General features: G+C 40.3%; 1 protein-coding gene across 13 annotated transcripts in view; it reads right to left on the bottom strand.

The window, feature by feature from the left end:
* Positions 1-16,390, bottom strand: part of MDM4 (MDM4 regulator of p53) — a 46,289-nt gene that overhangs the window by 29,610 nt on the left and 289 nt on the right. For 3 of the 13 annotated variants that reach the window (XM_045081069.1, XM_045081068.1, XM_045081072.1), the window contains exon 1: positions 14,134-15,805. The exons of 1 other annotated variant lie outside the window; for it this stretch is intronic. In XM_045081069.1, the coding sequence (XP_044937004.1) occupies positions 14,134-14,182 (49 nt within the window). In that variant the 5' untranslated portion in view covers positions 14,183-15,805. 9 more of the 13 variants (XR_006607053.1, XM_045081071.1, XR_006607052.1 and 6 more) reach the window with 7 other exon arrangements.

The raw sequence follows: 16,390 nt of genomic DNA, 5'->3' as shown, positions 1-16,390 counted from the left end.
CTTCCATGACTACCCATTTTTAAAACTGCAGCTCCCAACCCCCAGTATTCCCTATCCTTCTCTGCCTTATTTTTCTGTATTGTCCTTATTACCAACCAACATACTATACGTTCTAATTCCTTATCATGTAAAACAGAAGCAGCAAGAGGGCAGAGATTTGTATTTATTCATTAATCAGTCCCTGATGCCGAAACTGACAATTACATACATGTTACTGTAGAGTAACATGATGGTCACAAGTATCACTAACAGTGTGGATGCTGGGTGCCTGGCTGGCTTAGTGGGTGGAGCATGCGACTTTTGATCTCAGGACTGTAACCCCGCGTTCAGTCTGCACTTAACCAAAAATAAAATCTTAAAAATAAAGAAATAACAGTGTGAACGGTTTCCAAAAATGGTCTTCAATGCATCTCCCAAGTAGCTCTGTGACATTTATCAACAGAATACAGCGGAAGTGGTAATGTGCCAATTCCAAGCGCTGGCGGCTTCATTTTTTGTGCTCTTGGAGACCCGTAAAATCTGACTGCTTTCCTAGAGACCACATAAAAGGGCCGTGTGGGGAGGACTAGTTGTCCAGCTCATCACAGCCTTCTAGCCACTCCCTCCAAAGCACCACGTATAACAGGACATTCCAAAAGCAGCTACTGCTTGACCAGAGCTGCACGACAGGCAAGAACCATCCAACTAAGCCCACAAAATCGTAAGAATAAATCAAATGGCTATTGTTTTAACTAAGTTGTTGCGTGGTTTATGACACAGCACTAGATAATCAAAACAAAAAGCGCAGACTCTGTATCAGGCACACATTAACCCATTTAATACATTTAATAACCCTATGATGTAGGTAAAAGAATTATTACTATTATTTATAGTATAATAATTACTTATAGTATAATAATTATTAGTAGAATATAATAAACATTATTCTTTGTTTTACATCTAAGGCAAGAGAAGCATAGAGATGTTATTTGCCCAAGATAATACAATTCAGTGAATTGCTGGAGTCGATTTCAAACTCAAGAGTTCTAAAGACCTCACTTAGTAATATATTTTTGCCCCTTAGACCTCAATATACAGAATTAATCATAATCCTTTTCTTCAACAGACTCTCATTGTTTATCAGCACATGACCCACTTTTCCTTGATTCTTCCTGATGCAATAAACATCCTCAAGGCAGTACTCTTGACAACCACCTACATTTAACTATAATATCCTTCCCTAGCCCATTCCCCTGCCTCTCCCCAACAATCATCCTTATCCTGTTTTGATTTTCTTTCCTTCCTTTTTATGCATTTTAGTGCATCAAAATGGAATGTTACAAGTAAGTATTTTTAGGTTAGCTGCTTTTAACTAAAAAGAAGCAGGTATAGTAATTTTTGAGATTTTTGTTTCACTAACAATTCCTACTGTTTTGTCACTTTACTTTTTTTTTTTTTTTTTTTAATTAACATATAATGTATTATTGGGGCACCTGGGCGGCTCAGTGGGTTAAAGCCTCTGCCTTCAGCTCGGGTCATGGTCCCAGGATCCTGGGAACAAGCCCCACATCAGGCTCTCTGCTCAGCAGGGAGTCTGCTTCCTCCTCTCTCTGCCTGCCTCTCTACCTACTTGTGATCTCTGTCAAATAAATAAAATCTTTTAAAATATATATAATATATAATACCCAGTGTTCATTACATCATGTGCCCTCCTTAATGTCCATCACCTAGTTACCCCACACCCCACCCCTCCAGCAATCTTGTTTCCTGTAATTAAGAGTCCTTAGTTTTTTAAAAAAATTTTATTGTAAACTAAATATAACATAAAATTTACCATTTTTAAGTGTACAATTTAGTAACATTAAGTATGTTCACAATACTGTACACCATAAAAACTATCCATTTCCAGAACTTTTTAATCACCCAAACTGAAACTCTGCACCCATTAAACAATGAACTCTCCAATGACCTCCTCCCCTCAGGGCCTTGTGATCAAAATCCTACTTTCTGTCTCTATGAATATGCCTATACTAGATAACTCATATAAGTAAAATCACAATATTTGTCCTTTGGTGTCTGGCTTATATCACTTAGCATAATGTTTTCAAGATACATCGATGTCTTAGCATTCCTTATTTTTCATTCATTTTGACTGCTGTATAATAATCCACTGTCTGATGAACATTTGGATAGTTTCTACATTTTTACTATTATGAAAAGTGCTACTAGTAATATTCATGTAGATGTGCAAAAAAGGTGTCTCTTGGGCAGATCTACAAAAGAAACTGCTCACTCATAGCATACATGAATACTCACCTTTAGGAACTGATACCAAAGTGTTTTCAAAGTGTGTGCACCAATCCACAATCCCAACAAGAATCTGTAAGATAGCCTGTGAATCCATCTCCTCTTCACTATTTGATGTCATAAAACTTTTTTAACTTTTGCCAATAGGTATGGGCTTTTTCTCTGTTCACTAATGATGATACTAAATCTCTTCATCTGCTTAGCAGCCTTGCTTCCTCTTCTATGAAACATCAGCTCATGTCTTCTGGACATTTTCCTGATTTTGTTATACTTAGTTTGTAATAGTTATTTATAAATTTTTAATATTAGCCCTATGTCAACTGGGTGTCCTGCAAATACCTTAACTTATATCGTCTTTTCGATTTCCTAGAAGGTACTTGTATGAAAACTTAATAAAATCAAATTTATATTTATCCATCTTCTCTTTTTTTAGTCAATGGCCCCTCTGATGTAAGCACTCTTTTATTCCCCGAAGTCTCATATTCACCAATCCTTTCTACTAAAAATTTGCAAGTGTGTGCGGTGAAAGGATGACATTTTAAGACCTTTAAATTCTTAATCTGGAATTGACTTTTTTCTTTTTAGAGATCAATTTTACTCTTCTTCCCTATAGATAACCATTTTTCCAGCTCAGTTTATTGAACACGCATTCTTTCCTGCCAGCCACCTCTTTTGTACACCGAATTTTCCTTACATACATGGGTGCTTGAGTTCTCTATTCTACTCCAAGGACTGATCAATCTGTTTACTCAATTTAACATTGTCTTAATTCCTATCTTATAATAAGTATTCCTATCCAGTAAAGCAAGTCTTTTCCTCCATGTTCTTTTTTACAAGTGACAGGCTTATTCCTGGCCCCCCAACTTCTTAAAATTTTTAACTTTTTAAGTTTTCAATTTTAATTCCAATATAGTTAACATTAGTTTCAGGTGTGCAATATAATGGTTCAACAATTTTCTTTTTTTCTTTTTTTCTTTTTTTGGTCAGAGTGAGTGAGCACGGGCAAAGTGGCAGGCAGAGGCAGAGGGAGAAGCAGGGTCCCCACCGTGCAAGGAGCCCGATGCGGGACTCAATCTCAGGACGCCGGGATGATGACCGGAGCAGAAGGCAGCTGCCCAACCAATTGAGCCACCCAGGCGTCCCTGATTCAACAATTCCATACATTTCTCAGTGCTCACTGTAAGTGTACTTTTTAATCTCCATCACCTATTTCACCCAACCCCCACCCACTTTCCATCTCTTCTGGTAACCATCAGTTTGTTCTCTGTGAGTTTGTTTTCTTAGTTTTTCTCCTTTTTTTCCCTTTGCTCTTTGTATTATTTCTTAAATACCTCATGAGTGAAATCATATTTGGTTTTCCTCTTATTTCGCTTTGCATTACACTCTCTAGCTCCATCCATGTTGCAAATGACAAGATTTCTCTTCTCTCTTATAGCTGGACAATATTCCAACATACTGAGCATATACACCAACCTTCTTTATCCATTTATCAATAGATACTTTGGCTGCTTCCATAATTTGGCTATTGTACATAATGCTGCAATGAACATAGGGATGCATGTATCCCTTTGAGCTAATGCTTCGTATTTTGGGGGTAAATACTCAGTAGCGCAACTACTGGATCATAGGGTACTTCTATTTATGCTTTTTGAGGAACCTCCATACTATCTCCCACAGTGGCTGCACCCGTTTGCCTTCCCGGTCCTTATCTCTTCCATATAAATATTAGCATCATCTTTACCAAGTTCCATAAAAATTCCTGTTGGGATTTTGAATGAAATTATACTTTATATACAGATCAAACTGTTTTTTCATCATCAACATCATATATTTCTCTATTTATTAAGGACTTATTTAAGTAAAATTTTCCCTTTGGAGATTTAACACGTCTGTTAAAATAATTTCTAAAGTTGATATTCTAATACTATTGTGATGGCTTCTCTTTCATTATAATTTTTAGTTTTTACATACATACAGAAATACCAAGGACTTTCAATAATCTTCTATCCAGTCACCTAAATGTACGTAACTATTTCTAATAATCTGTCTGTGCATTTTTTCTATGTAAATAATTATGCCACCGGCAGATAACAAAATCTTATCACCTTCTTTCCAATTCTTATGCTCCTGACTTCTTTACTGCTTAGGACTATCAGCACAATGTCAAATACACACAATCCTGGGCATCTTTGTTTCTGACTTTAAAGAAAGTGCCTCTCATGTTTCCCTACATTTTTTTTTAACTGTTTGTTGTTCTTTTACAGTTACTCTATCAGTTTAGAAGGGTTTCTCTTCATCCTCATTAGCTAAAAACATCATGGAAAGTGGTTTTTAGAAAATATTCTTTCTGAATCTATTGAATTGATCATGATTTTTTTCTATTAACCTATTGATGTGTGTTTCTGAATTTCATTTCTGGATTTTCTAAAATTAAATCCTTACACACCTGAGATAAACCAAACTTGGTTTGGGAGCATTATCCTTTTTTGTACACTGCTGGTTTTGATTTGCTACTTTGTTTAGGTTGTCAAGTCTGTATTAGGGAATGAAATGGATCTACAATTTTCCACCGTTAAGTTTTTGTCTAGTTTGGATGTCAGGGCTAGCAGGCTTAATAGACTCAATTGTTGAATAGTGTCTATTTTTCTATTGCCAGGGGGAAAAAATTCTACAAAATAAAGATGTTCCGGTCCTTGAAAGGTTGGTAGAATTAACCTTTGAAACATAAAACTCAGGGTGCCTGGGTGGCTCAGTCGCTGGGTGTTTGCCTTTGGCTCAATTCATGATCCCATGGCCCCAGGATCAAGCCATGCATGCTGCATGAAGCACTCTGCCAAGCGGGAGGCTGGCTTCTCCCTCTCCCACTCCCCCTGCTTGTGTTCCTTCTCTCACTGTCTCTGTCAAGTGAATAAATAAAACCTTTAAAAAAAAAAAAAAAGAAAGAAACATAAAACTCGGTGTTTTCTTTCTGGGAAGGTTTTTAATTGCTATTTTAATTAAATAAATATTAGATTATTCAAGCTTTTTATTTCTTCTTCCATTTGTCTAAGTTTTCAAAAGTACGGGCATATAGTTGATATATTCTTTTAATCTGTGTACAGACGCATCTTCCTTTCCATACATGATATTACATTTTTTCTTATTACCTCTTCTACTCTTAAAGAATTTGTTGATCATTTCCCAGTTTCTTAAGCTGGACATTTAGCTTACTCCTGCACTTATAATTTGAATATTTAAGGCTACAAATTCCTTCCCCCTCCCACCCCAACAATATTTTTTAAGTTAGCCCACAGATTTTACTATATAAAGTTTTCATTATCATTCAGCAGTGTTTTTCAATTTCCATAATTTTTAAATCCCTGAGCTTGACAGCTATGCTTATGCATACTATATTTTCTAAATTTACGTTTTTGTGATTAACTCTTAATTTAACAGCACTGTGGGGAGATATCATCCTCTCTGTAAAACCTGTTCTTTGAAATTAAGGCTTTTACCTGGTCTGGTTGGCGATCAATTCTATAACTTATGCTTGCAAAACTCTTGTTATGTTAAGCTTGCTAGCTTTTTATAATCTTATATAACTACTAATTTGTTAGTCTCACCTATAAATAATTAAGAGAGATATAATGAAATCTCCCACTACAAAGGTGGACTTGTCCATTTATCCCAGCGTAGTTCCACCAATTCTACATCATCTATTTTAAGGACTTTTAATCAGAAGCAAACGTGCTTTAAACTGCTGTATCTTCTTGCTGAAATGACATATTACTATCATTATATGGTCATTATATTGTGATTGTCATTACATAGTGATTCTTTCCATCCCAGTTAAGACATTCTGTCCTAAAGCGCATTTTATCTAGTATTAGTGAGGTCATGCCAGCTTTAATAATTCCAGGTATGTATTTTCCCCATCTTTCTATTTTTACATGCCCTTAAACTTCTGGTGTGTCTCTTGTGGGGGGGGAAAACAAAACAAAAAAACACAAAAACATGTATCTGAACTTTGGATTTCAATCCAGTCTGCCAGTTTTTACCTTTAACTAGAAAATTCAGTCCATTCACTCTAATTAGTATGTATGGATGTTTCTACCATCCTGACTTAACATTCCAGTTTGTTCTACTCTTCCTATGCTTAATGTTACTTACTTTCTTTTTTTTTTTTTTTTTAAAGATTTTATTTGACAGAGAGATCACAAGTAGGCAGAAAGGCAGGCAGAGAGAGAGAGAGAGGGGAGGAAACAGGCTCCCTGCTGAGCAGAGAGCCCGATGCGGGACTCGATCCCAGGACCCTGAGATCATGACCTGAGCCGAAGGCAGCAGCTCAACCCACTGAGCCACCCAGGCGCCCTGTTACTGCCTTTCTTAAAAATTCTATCTCCGGGGAGCCTGGGTGGCTCAGTCATTAAGAGACTGCCTGTGGCTCAGGTCATGATCCTATCATCTTGGGATTGAGCCTGCATTGGCATGGGGGGCGGGGGGGGGGACTGCTCAGTGGGGAGCCTGCTTCTCCCTCTCCCACTCCTCCTGCTGTGTTCCCTCTCTCACAGTCTGTCAAATAAATAAATAAAATTTTTTTAAAAATAATGATTCTGGGGGGTGGGGGGTTGAGTGAGCCCAGTGCTGGGTATTAAGGTATTGCATGGAGCACTGAGTGTGGTACATAAACAATGAATCGTGGATCACTGAAAAAATTTTTATTAAAAAAATTCTGGGGCACCTGGGTGGCTCAGTGGGTTAAAGCCTCTGCCTTCGGCTCAGGTCATGATCCCAGGGTCCTGGGATAGAGCCCCGCATTGGGCTCTCTGCTGGGTGGGGAGTCTGCTTCCCTTCCTCTCTCTTTCTGCCTCTCTGCCTACTGGTGATCTGTCAGATAAATAAATAAAATCTTAAAAAAAAAAAAAATTCTGTCTGCCTGCTAAAAAGATAAGAATTTTATTTTTTTTTAAGATTTTATTTATTTATTTGACAGAGAGCGATCCCAAGTAGGCAGGCAGGCAGGCAGGCAGACGGGGGCAGGGGGAGGACGCAGAAGTAGGCTCCTCACCGAGCAGAGAGCTGTGGGGCTCCAATCCCAGGACCCTGAGGATCATGACCTGAGCTGAAAAAAGCAGCTTAATCCACTGAGCCACACTGTGCCCCAAAGATAAGAACTTTATTGGTATCATCTGGACTTTAAATTCTGACAGACTTTTGGGGGGGTTGGGGGGCTTAGCCTTTACAATGAATATCAAGTAATTATAATCACCTTTACTTCACAGATCTAACACTTCCTGGATTTGAATCACTTAGTATTTCATCCAGAACTGGCCTCAATATAGGTATTTATATGGCAAGGTTTCCAAGACTTCATACACCTGAGAATATTTTTACTTTAATGATTGTGGTTGGGTATAAAATTCTAAGTTTCTCTTCAAAACTCTGCAAACACTCTTGTTTTCCTGCATTTAGTGATGCTATTCAAGTCTGATGTCAGTTTAAGTTTTGTTCCTTGTAGTAATCTGTTCTTTCTCTCTGAGGCTTCTTTTGCTTTGTTATTCTTAAATTTCACTATAACTCCTGGAAGCAAATTTTTCCTGATCACTCATCTTCAGCATTCTAAGAAAACTTTCCCTTTGAGGACATTCATTTTTTCTTTCTTTCTTTTTTTTTTTTTTAAGATTTATTTTAAGGAAAGCATAAGAGCGTGTGGGGGATGGGCAGAGGGAAGAGAAAATCTCAGACTCCCCATCCAGCACAGGGCTCAATCTCACAAGCCTGAGATCACCACCTGAGCCGAAATCAAGACTCAGATATTTAACCAACCAAGCCACCCAAGCACCCCCTTTTTTTAATTCTAAAAGAGAACTCTTTTTCCCATTATTTCAAGCATATCCTTTTTTTTCCCCCCTAAATACGGGCTCCACGGCCAATAATGGGGCTTGAGCTCATGATCAGGAGATGAAGAGTCACATGTTCCACCAACTGAGCCAGTCAGGCACCCCCACCTTTTCATTTTTATTTAAGATTCCTGGGGCGCCTGGGTGGCTCATTCTCTAGGTGCCTGCCTGAAAGGGTCCTGGGATCCAGCCCCACTTCAGGCTCCTTGCTCGGCAGGAGGCCTGCTCCTCCCTCTCCCACTGCTTGTGTTCCCCCTCTTGCTATGTCCCCCTCTGTCAAATCAATAAATAAAACCTTCAAAAAATAAAATGATTCCTATTATTTAGGGGCGCCTGGCTGGCTGGTTGGTAGAGCATGCAATTTCTCATCTCAGGGTAGTGAGTTCAAGCCCCACATAGAATGTAGATTACTTAAAAACAAAATCTTTAAAAAATGAATTTTAACAGAAAGATTCCTATTATGTAGACTTGAGTACCTCTACATCTATTATCCTTAACTTTCAGTTTTTCTCTGAGATTTTCTTTTAATCTTTTTTTTTTAGTTCTGGGAGATTTTCTCAATCTAGAGTTCTAATTCATTCTTCAATTGTATCCATTCTGTTATTTCAACCATTACATTTTTCAACCCTAGTATTTTGGACTGGTTCTCTCAGCCCCTGCTTATTCTTATTTCAAGTTCTTAAGATGTTCCCCATTCCTTCTAAGATAATTACCATTCTAGGGGCACCTGGGTGACTCAGTGGGTTAAAGCCTCTGCCTTCAGCTCAGGTCATGATCCCAGGGTCCTGGGATCGAGTCCCACATCAGGCTCTCTGCTCAGCAAGGAGCCTACTTCCCCTCCTTCTCTCTGTGCCTGCCTCTCTGCCTGCTTGTGATCTGTCAAATAAATAAACACAAATCTTAAAAAAAAAAAAAAAAAATTACCATTCTAACTTTAAACTCGATGTCCATCTCTTCTATTATTTCTGTTCCAATGAAACTTATACATTATTCTTCTTCTGAAATACCTGTTCTCAACTGTCTTTGTTATTCTTCCCTAGAGGGCAGGAGACACTCTGAAAGGCAAAGAATATGGGGCAAGGCCAGATTCCAGCCCCTAATAGCTGCAGCAAACTGTAGGTAGAAAATAAGTAGTAGGGTAGTAGGGCTCAGCCAGAAGAGAGTGCAACTCTTGACCTCGGGGTTAAATTCAGGCCCCATAGGTGTGAAAATTACTCAAAAATAAAAAAATTAAAATAAAGTTTAAAAAAAAAAAAAAGAAAGAAATACGAAGTACAAAAGTAGAAAGACCCAAGCACCAGAAAACCATACTCACTCTTCACCCCATTCACTCACTACCCAGATCAAAGACTTATCCTTTGTTCCCCAAGGAGAAGCAGCACTATGATAGGATTTGAGGAGACCTAAGGACTCAGAAGGTAAAAGAGAAGTGCTGTCTAAGGTCAGTCTTCGCCTGTTTTTCATCAGCTGCTCACAAGTATATGCTTCTGTAATGCCCTGATTCACTGAGAGCTGGACTAAGGTTAGCTCTGGGTCGCAAGCGTAGAAAAAGGAAATTCCAACGTATTGAGGCAAGGAAGAAACTAGAGCAGTATTCCAACAGTCCTTCCCCCATGGTTTTATTCTCCTGTCCCAGACCAAAGCCGCCTCCCCATACACAAACACACACACAGTTCAAAACAGCCCACATCACCAGTCTGTTTCTCACAGCATTTTCCTATTACCATTCCTATAGGGATGATTCTGGGAGCCGGCAGTCATGCTAATTAAGCCTCTCGGTAGGAACAGAAATGGACTCCTGGGCAGGTCTGAAGAATTTAAACATCAATAAGGTTTTCCTACTTTGCTTTAACACCTGGTAGAAAATTGTGCCATTAAAAAACAAAACAGAACAAAAAACCCACTGCTTTAGAAGCAATGGAAGTTAAGAGCAGGACAAATTAGTCCGGCTGCAAGCGGGGGAATGAGAGGGAATGGAGACAATATGGAAGGATTTTAAAATGAGAGAATAGTGGAAAGAATGGGAGGGGAAGACATGAGCAAAGGCACTGTTCACGGCAAATGTGAGAAATGAAGTCAGCTGACAAGCTCTGAATCCAAAGCAAGATCTTGTCCCTTTCCCAATTGGGAGTTGTAATCAAAAGATTACAGAAGGTTTAAGTATTGTTATTTGCTCCTTAAAAGAGGAAACGGAGCCTAAAAGAAGTCAGATAACTTGCTTGAGTCTAAAGCTATTCTTTCCCACTATGCTACCCGTGAGCAGTTACATTCAGTTGCTCAAACCAGAAAATAGGGGGCACCTGGCTGGCTCAGTCGGTTAAGCATCTCTTAATTTCAGCTCAAGTCGTATCTCAGGGTTGGAAGATTGAGCTCTGTGTCAGGCTCCACAATGGGCAGGGAGCCTGCTTGGGATTCCTTCTCCCTCTACCTCCACCTCACCCCCTCAACCCCATGCATGTGCTCTCTCTACACAGATAAATAGGTTTTATTTATTTATTTGTCAGAGAGAGAGAGCACGCACGCAAGCCTGGGAAGCAGCAGGCAGAGGGACAGGCTTCCCACCAAGTAGGGAACCTAATGCGGGACTTGATCGAGGGATCCTGGGATCATGACCCGAGCCAAAGGCAGACACTTAACCAACTGAGCCATGCAGGTGTCCCCAAAATAAACAAATTAATAAAACCTGAAAGAGTCCTCTTATCTCTCTCTTCCCATTATCACATCATCGAACCTGATCAATTTTAACTTTTTTTTTCTTAAAGATTTTATTTATTTATTTGACAGAGATCACAAGTAGGCAGAGAGGCAGGCTCCCTGCTGAGCAGACAGTCCAATGCGGGGTTCAATCCCAGGACCCTGAGATCATGACCCAAGCCAAAGGCAGACGCTTAACCCACTGAGCCACCCAGGCGCCCCTCAATTTTAACTTCTAAATCTTTCAAAACCACTCCTTCTTTTCATCTCCATGACTATTTCCCCAGACCAAAAGTGTTATTCCCTCTGTGCATCACTGAAATAAACACTTCACTGATCTAACTCTCTCCAAACCAAATTCCACACTACAGCTAGGAGTAAAAAAAAAAAACAAAATAAACAAACAAACCCAATACTACAGTGCCAGGCCCTGCTTGAAAGCTTGCTACTGCTCTAAAGATAAACACAGAATCTAGCCCCCGTCTTGCCAAACCTTCCTCTTGCACCTCAAGTTCTCCCCGCTCCCCGCACCTCCTCCCCACACTGACCTTGTAGTTTCTCACAGCATTTACTTCCTGCTTCAAGGGCCTTTGCACACATTGTTCCTTCATTTGTAGCACTATTGAGTTCTACAAAGACTGATTATCCTAGACCTAGTCTCAGGTTAAATATTACCTCAACAATCACTAACAGCTGATAAACCATTTAAGGAAAAAGCTTGGGGAGGGGGAACTTTAAAACACAGGGAGAAGGCCAAGAATACTTGACCACTGACAAACCTCTCTAAAAGATGGTCATTTGCATCATGTACTTCTTGATGGAAGGCAAGAGGAAGCACCCAGAACCTCCTACCTACCTCTTGTGAAGTATTTTCAACAAAAAATACAACTAATCACGCTTCTACATCTACTACCTACCTACTTATAGGAAAAACGGAGGATAAAGGAATAAATAATATCAAAAGCAAACAATTAGCCAAACCCAGAATGTAGGAAATGTTACAAGATCTCAGATGGTGGGGCAGGGAGGGTAGGGGATATGGTTAAGTGGGGAGACCATTATTTAGGCTTAAAAAAAAACGTAAACTTAATACAGCATGCAGACCTTGTCCATTCAAGTCCTGACTCAAAGAAACTATCTGTAAATGCCACCTTTCCCTAAACAATCATAAAATGTTGAATTATGTACTAGGTAGTAGATATTAAGAAACTGTTAATTGTAGGGGCACCTGGGTGGCTCAGTGGGTTAAGCCGCTGCCTTTGACTCGGGTCGTGATCTCAGGGTCCTGGGATCGAGCCCCGCATCCGGCTCTCTGCTTGGCAGGGAGCCTGCTTCCCTTCCTCTCTCTCTGCCTGCCTCTCTGTCAAATAAATAATAAATAAAATCTTAAAAAAAAAAAAAAAAAGAAACTGTTAATTGTAGTAAAAAGGCACTATGGCCATTTTTTTAAAAATCCTGACCTGATAAATACATTCTAACATATTTAAAGCTAAAATGACACTGCGTGATATGCTTTAAAATATTTCACTAAGAAATTGAGAAAAATAGGGGTGCCTGAGTGACTCAGTGGGTTAAGCCTCTGCCTTCAGCTCAGCTCGTAATCTCGGGGTCCTGGGATCGAGCCCCACATAGGGCTCTCTGCTCATCAGGGAACCCGTTTCCCCTTCTGCCTCTCTGCCTACTTGGGATTTCTCTCTCTGCCAAATAAATAAATAAAATCTTAAAAAAAAAAAAATCACAAAAATTCCATTATCTATTAATTCTTGAAAATACTGTTACAAAAAAGAATCTACATTATTAACTGATGCTGCTTTGGCTCTCTGGAAATGTTTCTTTCCAGCTAATAATAAACCTTAGAAATAAGTATAAAAAACTGAAAAGGGGGCGCCTGGGTGGCGGAGTCCTTGAGAGTCTGCCTTTGGCTTGGGTCATGATCACAGGGTCCTAAAATCAAGTCCCACATAGAGCAGGGGCCTGCTTCTCCCTCTCCCACTCCCCTTGCTTGTGTTCCCGCCCTTGCTGTGTCTCTATCAAATAAATAAATAAATACAAAGATAAATAAATAGCTGAAAAGGAGGACATGTGGGTGACTCAGTCAGTTAAGCGTAGGCCTGCAGCTCAGGTCATGATCTGCAGGGTCTTGGGCTCAAGCCATCTGGCTCCCTGGAGTCTGCTGCTCCCTCGGCCCCTCCTCCCCATCACTCGTGCTCTCTTGCTCTGCTCTCTCTCAAATAAATTTAAAAATCTTTTTAAAAAGCTGGAAAGAGGGGCACCTGGGTGGCTCAGTGGGTTAAAGCCTCTGCTTTCGGCTCAGGTCATGATCCTAGAGTCTTGGGATCGAGCCCAGCATCAGGCTCTCTGCTCAGCAGGGAGCCTGCTCCCCCCTCTCTCTCTGACTGCTTCTCTGCCTACTTCTGATCTCTGTCTGTCAAATAAATAAATAAAATCTTCTAAGAAAAAAAAAAAAGTGAAAAGAATTTGCCTACTTTTAAATGAATGAGGGAAGAAAGTTCTTTGTGCAGTTTTCTTGCTTTCAAAAAAAAAACCCTCTCCCTGGAACAAACTGATGGTTGCCAGAGAGGAGGTGGAGGGACAGGCAAAAATGGGAAGTGGGAATACAGGTTATGGAATGAGTAAGTCACAAAGATAAAAGGTACAATACAGGAAATCTAGTCAGTGGTATTGTACTAGCGCTGTGCAGTGACAAGAGCTGCACTTGCCTAAGCACAGCATAATGGATAGAGCTGTCAAATCAGTACAGGTACACCTAAAACGAACGTGACATCATGTGTTAACTGTATTTCAACTTAAAAAAATAGTAAATAAAATAACCCAAAGGACTCTTCCTCAAGAGAGATGGGTTTATTGACAGGGAAGCCATGGGGCACCTGGGTGGCTCGGTCATTTAAGCACCTGCCTTCAACTCAGGTCAGGATCCCTGGGTTCTGGGATCAAGCCCCACTTCTGGCTCCCTGCTCAGTGCAGAGTCTGCTTCTCCCTCTTCCTCTTCCCTTCCCTCTTGCACACTCTCTCTCAAATAAATAAAATCTTTAAAAAAAAAAAAAAGTAAAGAGAAGCCAATTCCACCCCTTCATTCCACAGTACAGCAGAAGTAAGGATATCCCAGGGCAGGCCAAACTACCCTGTTTTTCAGTGCATTTGAAGAGTGAAGGACTATGACACGTGGGCCTGTAGAACTAACTCAGGATGCACGTCCATTTACAGACTCTCCTCCCCTCACTGGTATGTGTGCATGAGCTGGTCTCCAACTTACTGTCTCCAATCCTGCGTGGTACTCTTCTCCAAGTTTCCACTTCCACCATTCAATCCCCACCACGACGAATGATGAACTCAGTTTCTTCAATGGGTCAAGTCCTTTTAACACTTACCTCCTAGGTGTTTTTAGTACTGAGTTTTTCAAACTACAAGTTGTACCCAGTGAGTCTTTAACTGCTCCCCTCCATTAATGAAATAGAAGAGAATAGAAAATAAAAGTAAATAACAAAGGTAAGTTTTGTTCTTGTGGAGCCTGTTTCTGTTATTGAAAACAGCCAACACAAAATGGTTTTAAGCACCTTTGTATCAGGCACTCTTTAAAGCAGTCACTTTTTTTTAATTTTGGCAACAACTCATTCAATCCCTACAGAGATCCTATTAGGTAGATATACTATTGTCCTCATTTTCAAAGGGGAAACTGAGGCAGAGAGGAAGATAACTTGCCAAAAATGGTCTTAGAGTCCAACCACTCTGGCTGCAGAGCCAGAGTTCTTAACTATTCCCCCTCCTCTATCTACCGGGTCATAATATAAAACTTATTTTTAAGTTTTGGTTTAAAAAACCAAACCATGGTTTATAAAAGTTTGAAATCCACTGCCTTTGGATTTCAGATATCATCAGGCACCTGTCCTTTTTCCTCTTCTGTGATATATTTTCTATTGAAAATTCTTCTTCTACCTAGGTCAAGTCACTTCCTCGGCTGAGGCTTTCTGACACTCCAAGGGAAGCTGATAACACGAGGGCCCCTCTATTACCACTTACCACATTATATTTTTTATTTGAGTCCTCTACTAGGCTGAAATCAGAGAGCAGTTCACTCATCTCTCGGTGATGCTGGAAGAGTGGTTTTTACACTACACTTAGTCCAACAGACTCCACCTCATCTGCAAATCTCTACCTCTGAAGACAACTGTGATTTTTAAAAATTCAATTAAAAACTTGTCAGAATTTAGCAGAATTAATCATTCCTAACTCTTTAAAGCCCTAAAGACCTCTAATAAACACTACTGTCTGATTCTCTTTCAACTACATATTTGAGAGTAATAAAAACTTAAAAAAAAAAACTACTGTACTATTCAGATGTTTAGTTCTTACCAAATTTATGACACACCTACGCAGGAACGGTGTGTACCAAAAGTATACTCCAGCACAGTTTGCAAAACAATGTGCCAGGAACAACCTAAAACTCCATCCTGGGGAACTGGCTAACGAAACTGTTGCACAATCCTCTAAAACAACACTATGCACGTGTTTAAAAGAAAAGTATAACCTCTACATTTGATGGAAAGCTGTCCCTGGTGTTATCTTAAAAACTTAAGGTGCATAACAATGCATATAAAATGACCCCCCTGTTGTTTAAAAATGTGAGTACTGTAGCAAAAAGTCAGGAAGGACGTTATCAAGCAGTTAACAGTAGCTAGCCTGAGGAGAGAACCGGTTAGGATTAATGAACAGTTAAACTTTACACACTTCTGTATTCTTTTTTAACTTCAGACACACTTTTTTTTTTTTAATAAACTACAAAAATTTGTGATCCTGACCAGTAGTGTGTGAAACAAAATATTCTGAAATAAATACTTTTAAACTGAATTATCTTTTGGGTGTCAGGAAGGTATGAGGAGGGAGGAGACAAAACCTAAACTGAGATGTAGGAATACTTAACACCCAAGGTACTAAGTACCTTTGACAGGTGACCTGTTCGGGGTGGAGGAGCTGCCTAAACCAACACAGCGCTTCCCCGAGGACAGGGAAAAGCAACAGCATGTTCTGCAGGTGTCACTTTTAAGAGTGGTTTATCGGAATCCGGGGGTGGGGGGGGATCCACTGGATGGTCGGCCGTTTGTAAAGTAAAGTACGTATTTTCCCCAGCCCCAACTCCGGATGTTCCGCTTGGGCGGGTCTGGGTGTGGTCCCGAAATGAGCCCTCTTCAAACTGGCACTCGAGCGCCTCGGACACAGATGGTGCGCAGCCCTGAGAGTGACTAGCTTCCAATCTTGAGACACATCAATGTCCCTCTTCCCCCCAGCCCCCTCTGGCCACTATTTCCTCCAAAGGGCCTCCGTAGGTTTCCAATGTTGCGTCCAGTTAAACATCGTCCACCGACCACTTCGAGTCGAGGTTTGTAACCCGGTGGCCGAACGGCAGCCAGCATGTCACTGCACCTCCATTTTTACCTTCCGCGGGGCCTCAGCGCAGAGCCCTTCCCCCACCAGCCCTTCTTCCGCCCGGCACGACCGTCCCAACGCCGCCACCC

Source organism: Mustela putorius, unplaced genomic scaffold (genome assembly GCF_011764305.1).
Source record: "Mustela putorius furo isolate JIRA1106 unplaced genomic scaffold, ASM1176430v1.1 tig00000508_pilon_pilon_pilon, whole genome shotgun sequence".
NCBI lineage: Eukaryota > Metazoa > Chordata > Mammalia > Carnivora > Mustelidae > Mustela > Mustela putorius.
Note: the sequence above shows the minus strand (reverse complement) of the source record. Positions and strands in the feature narration are given on the sequence as shown.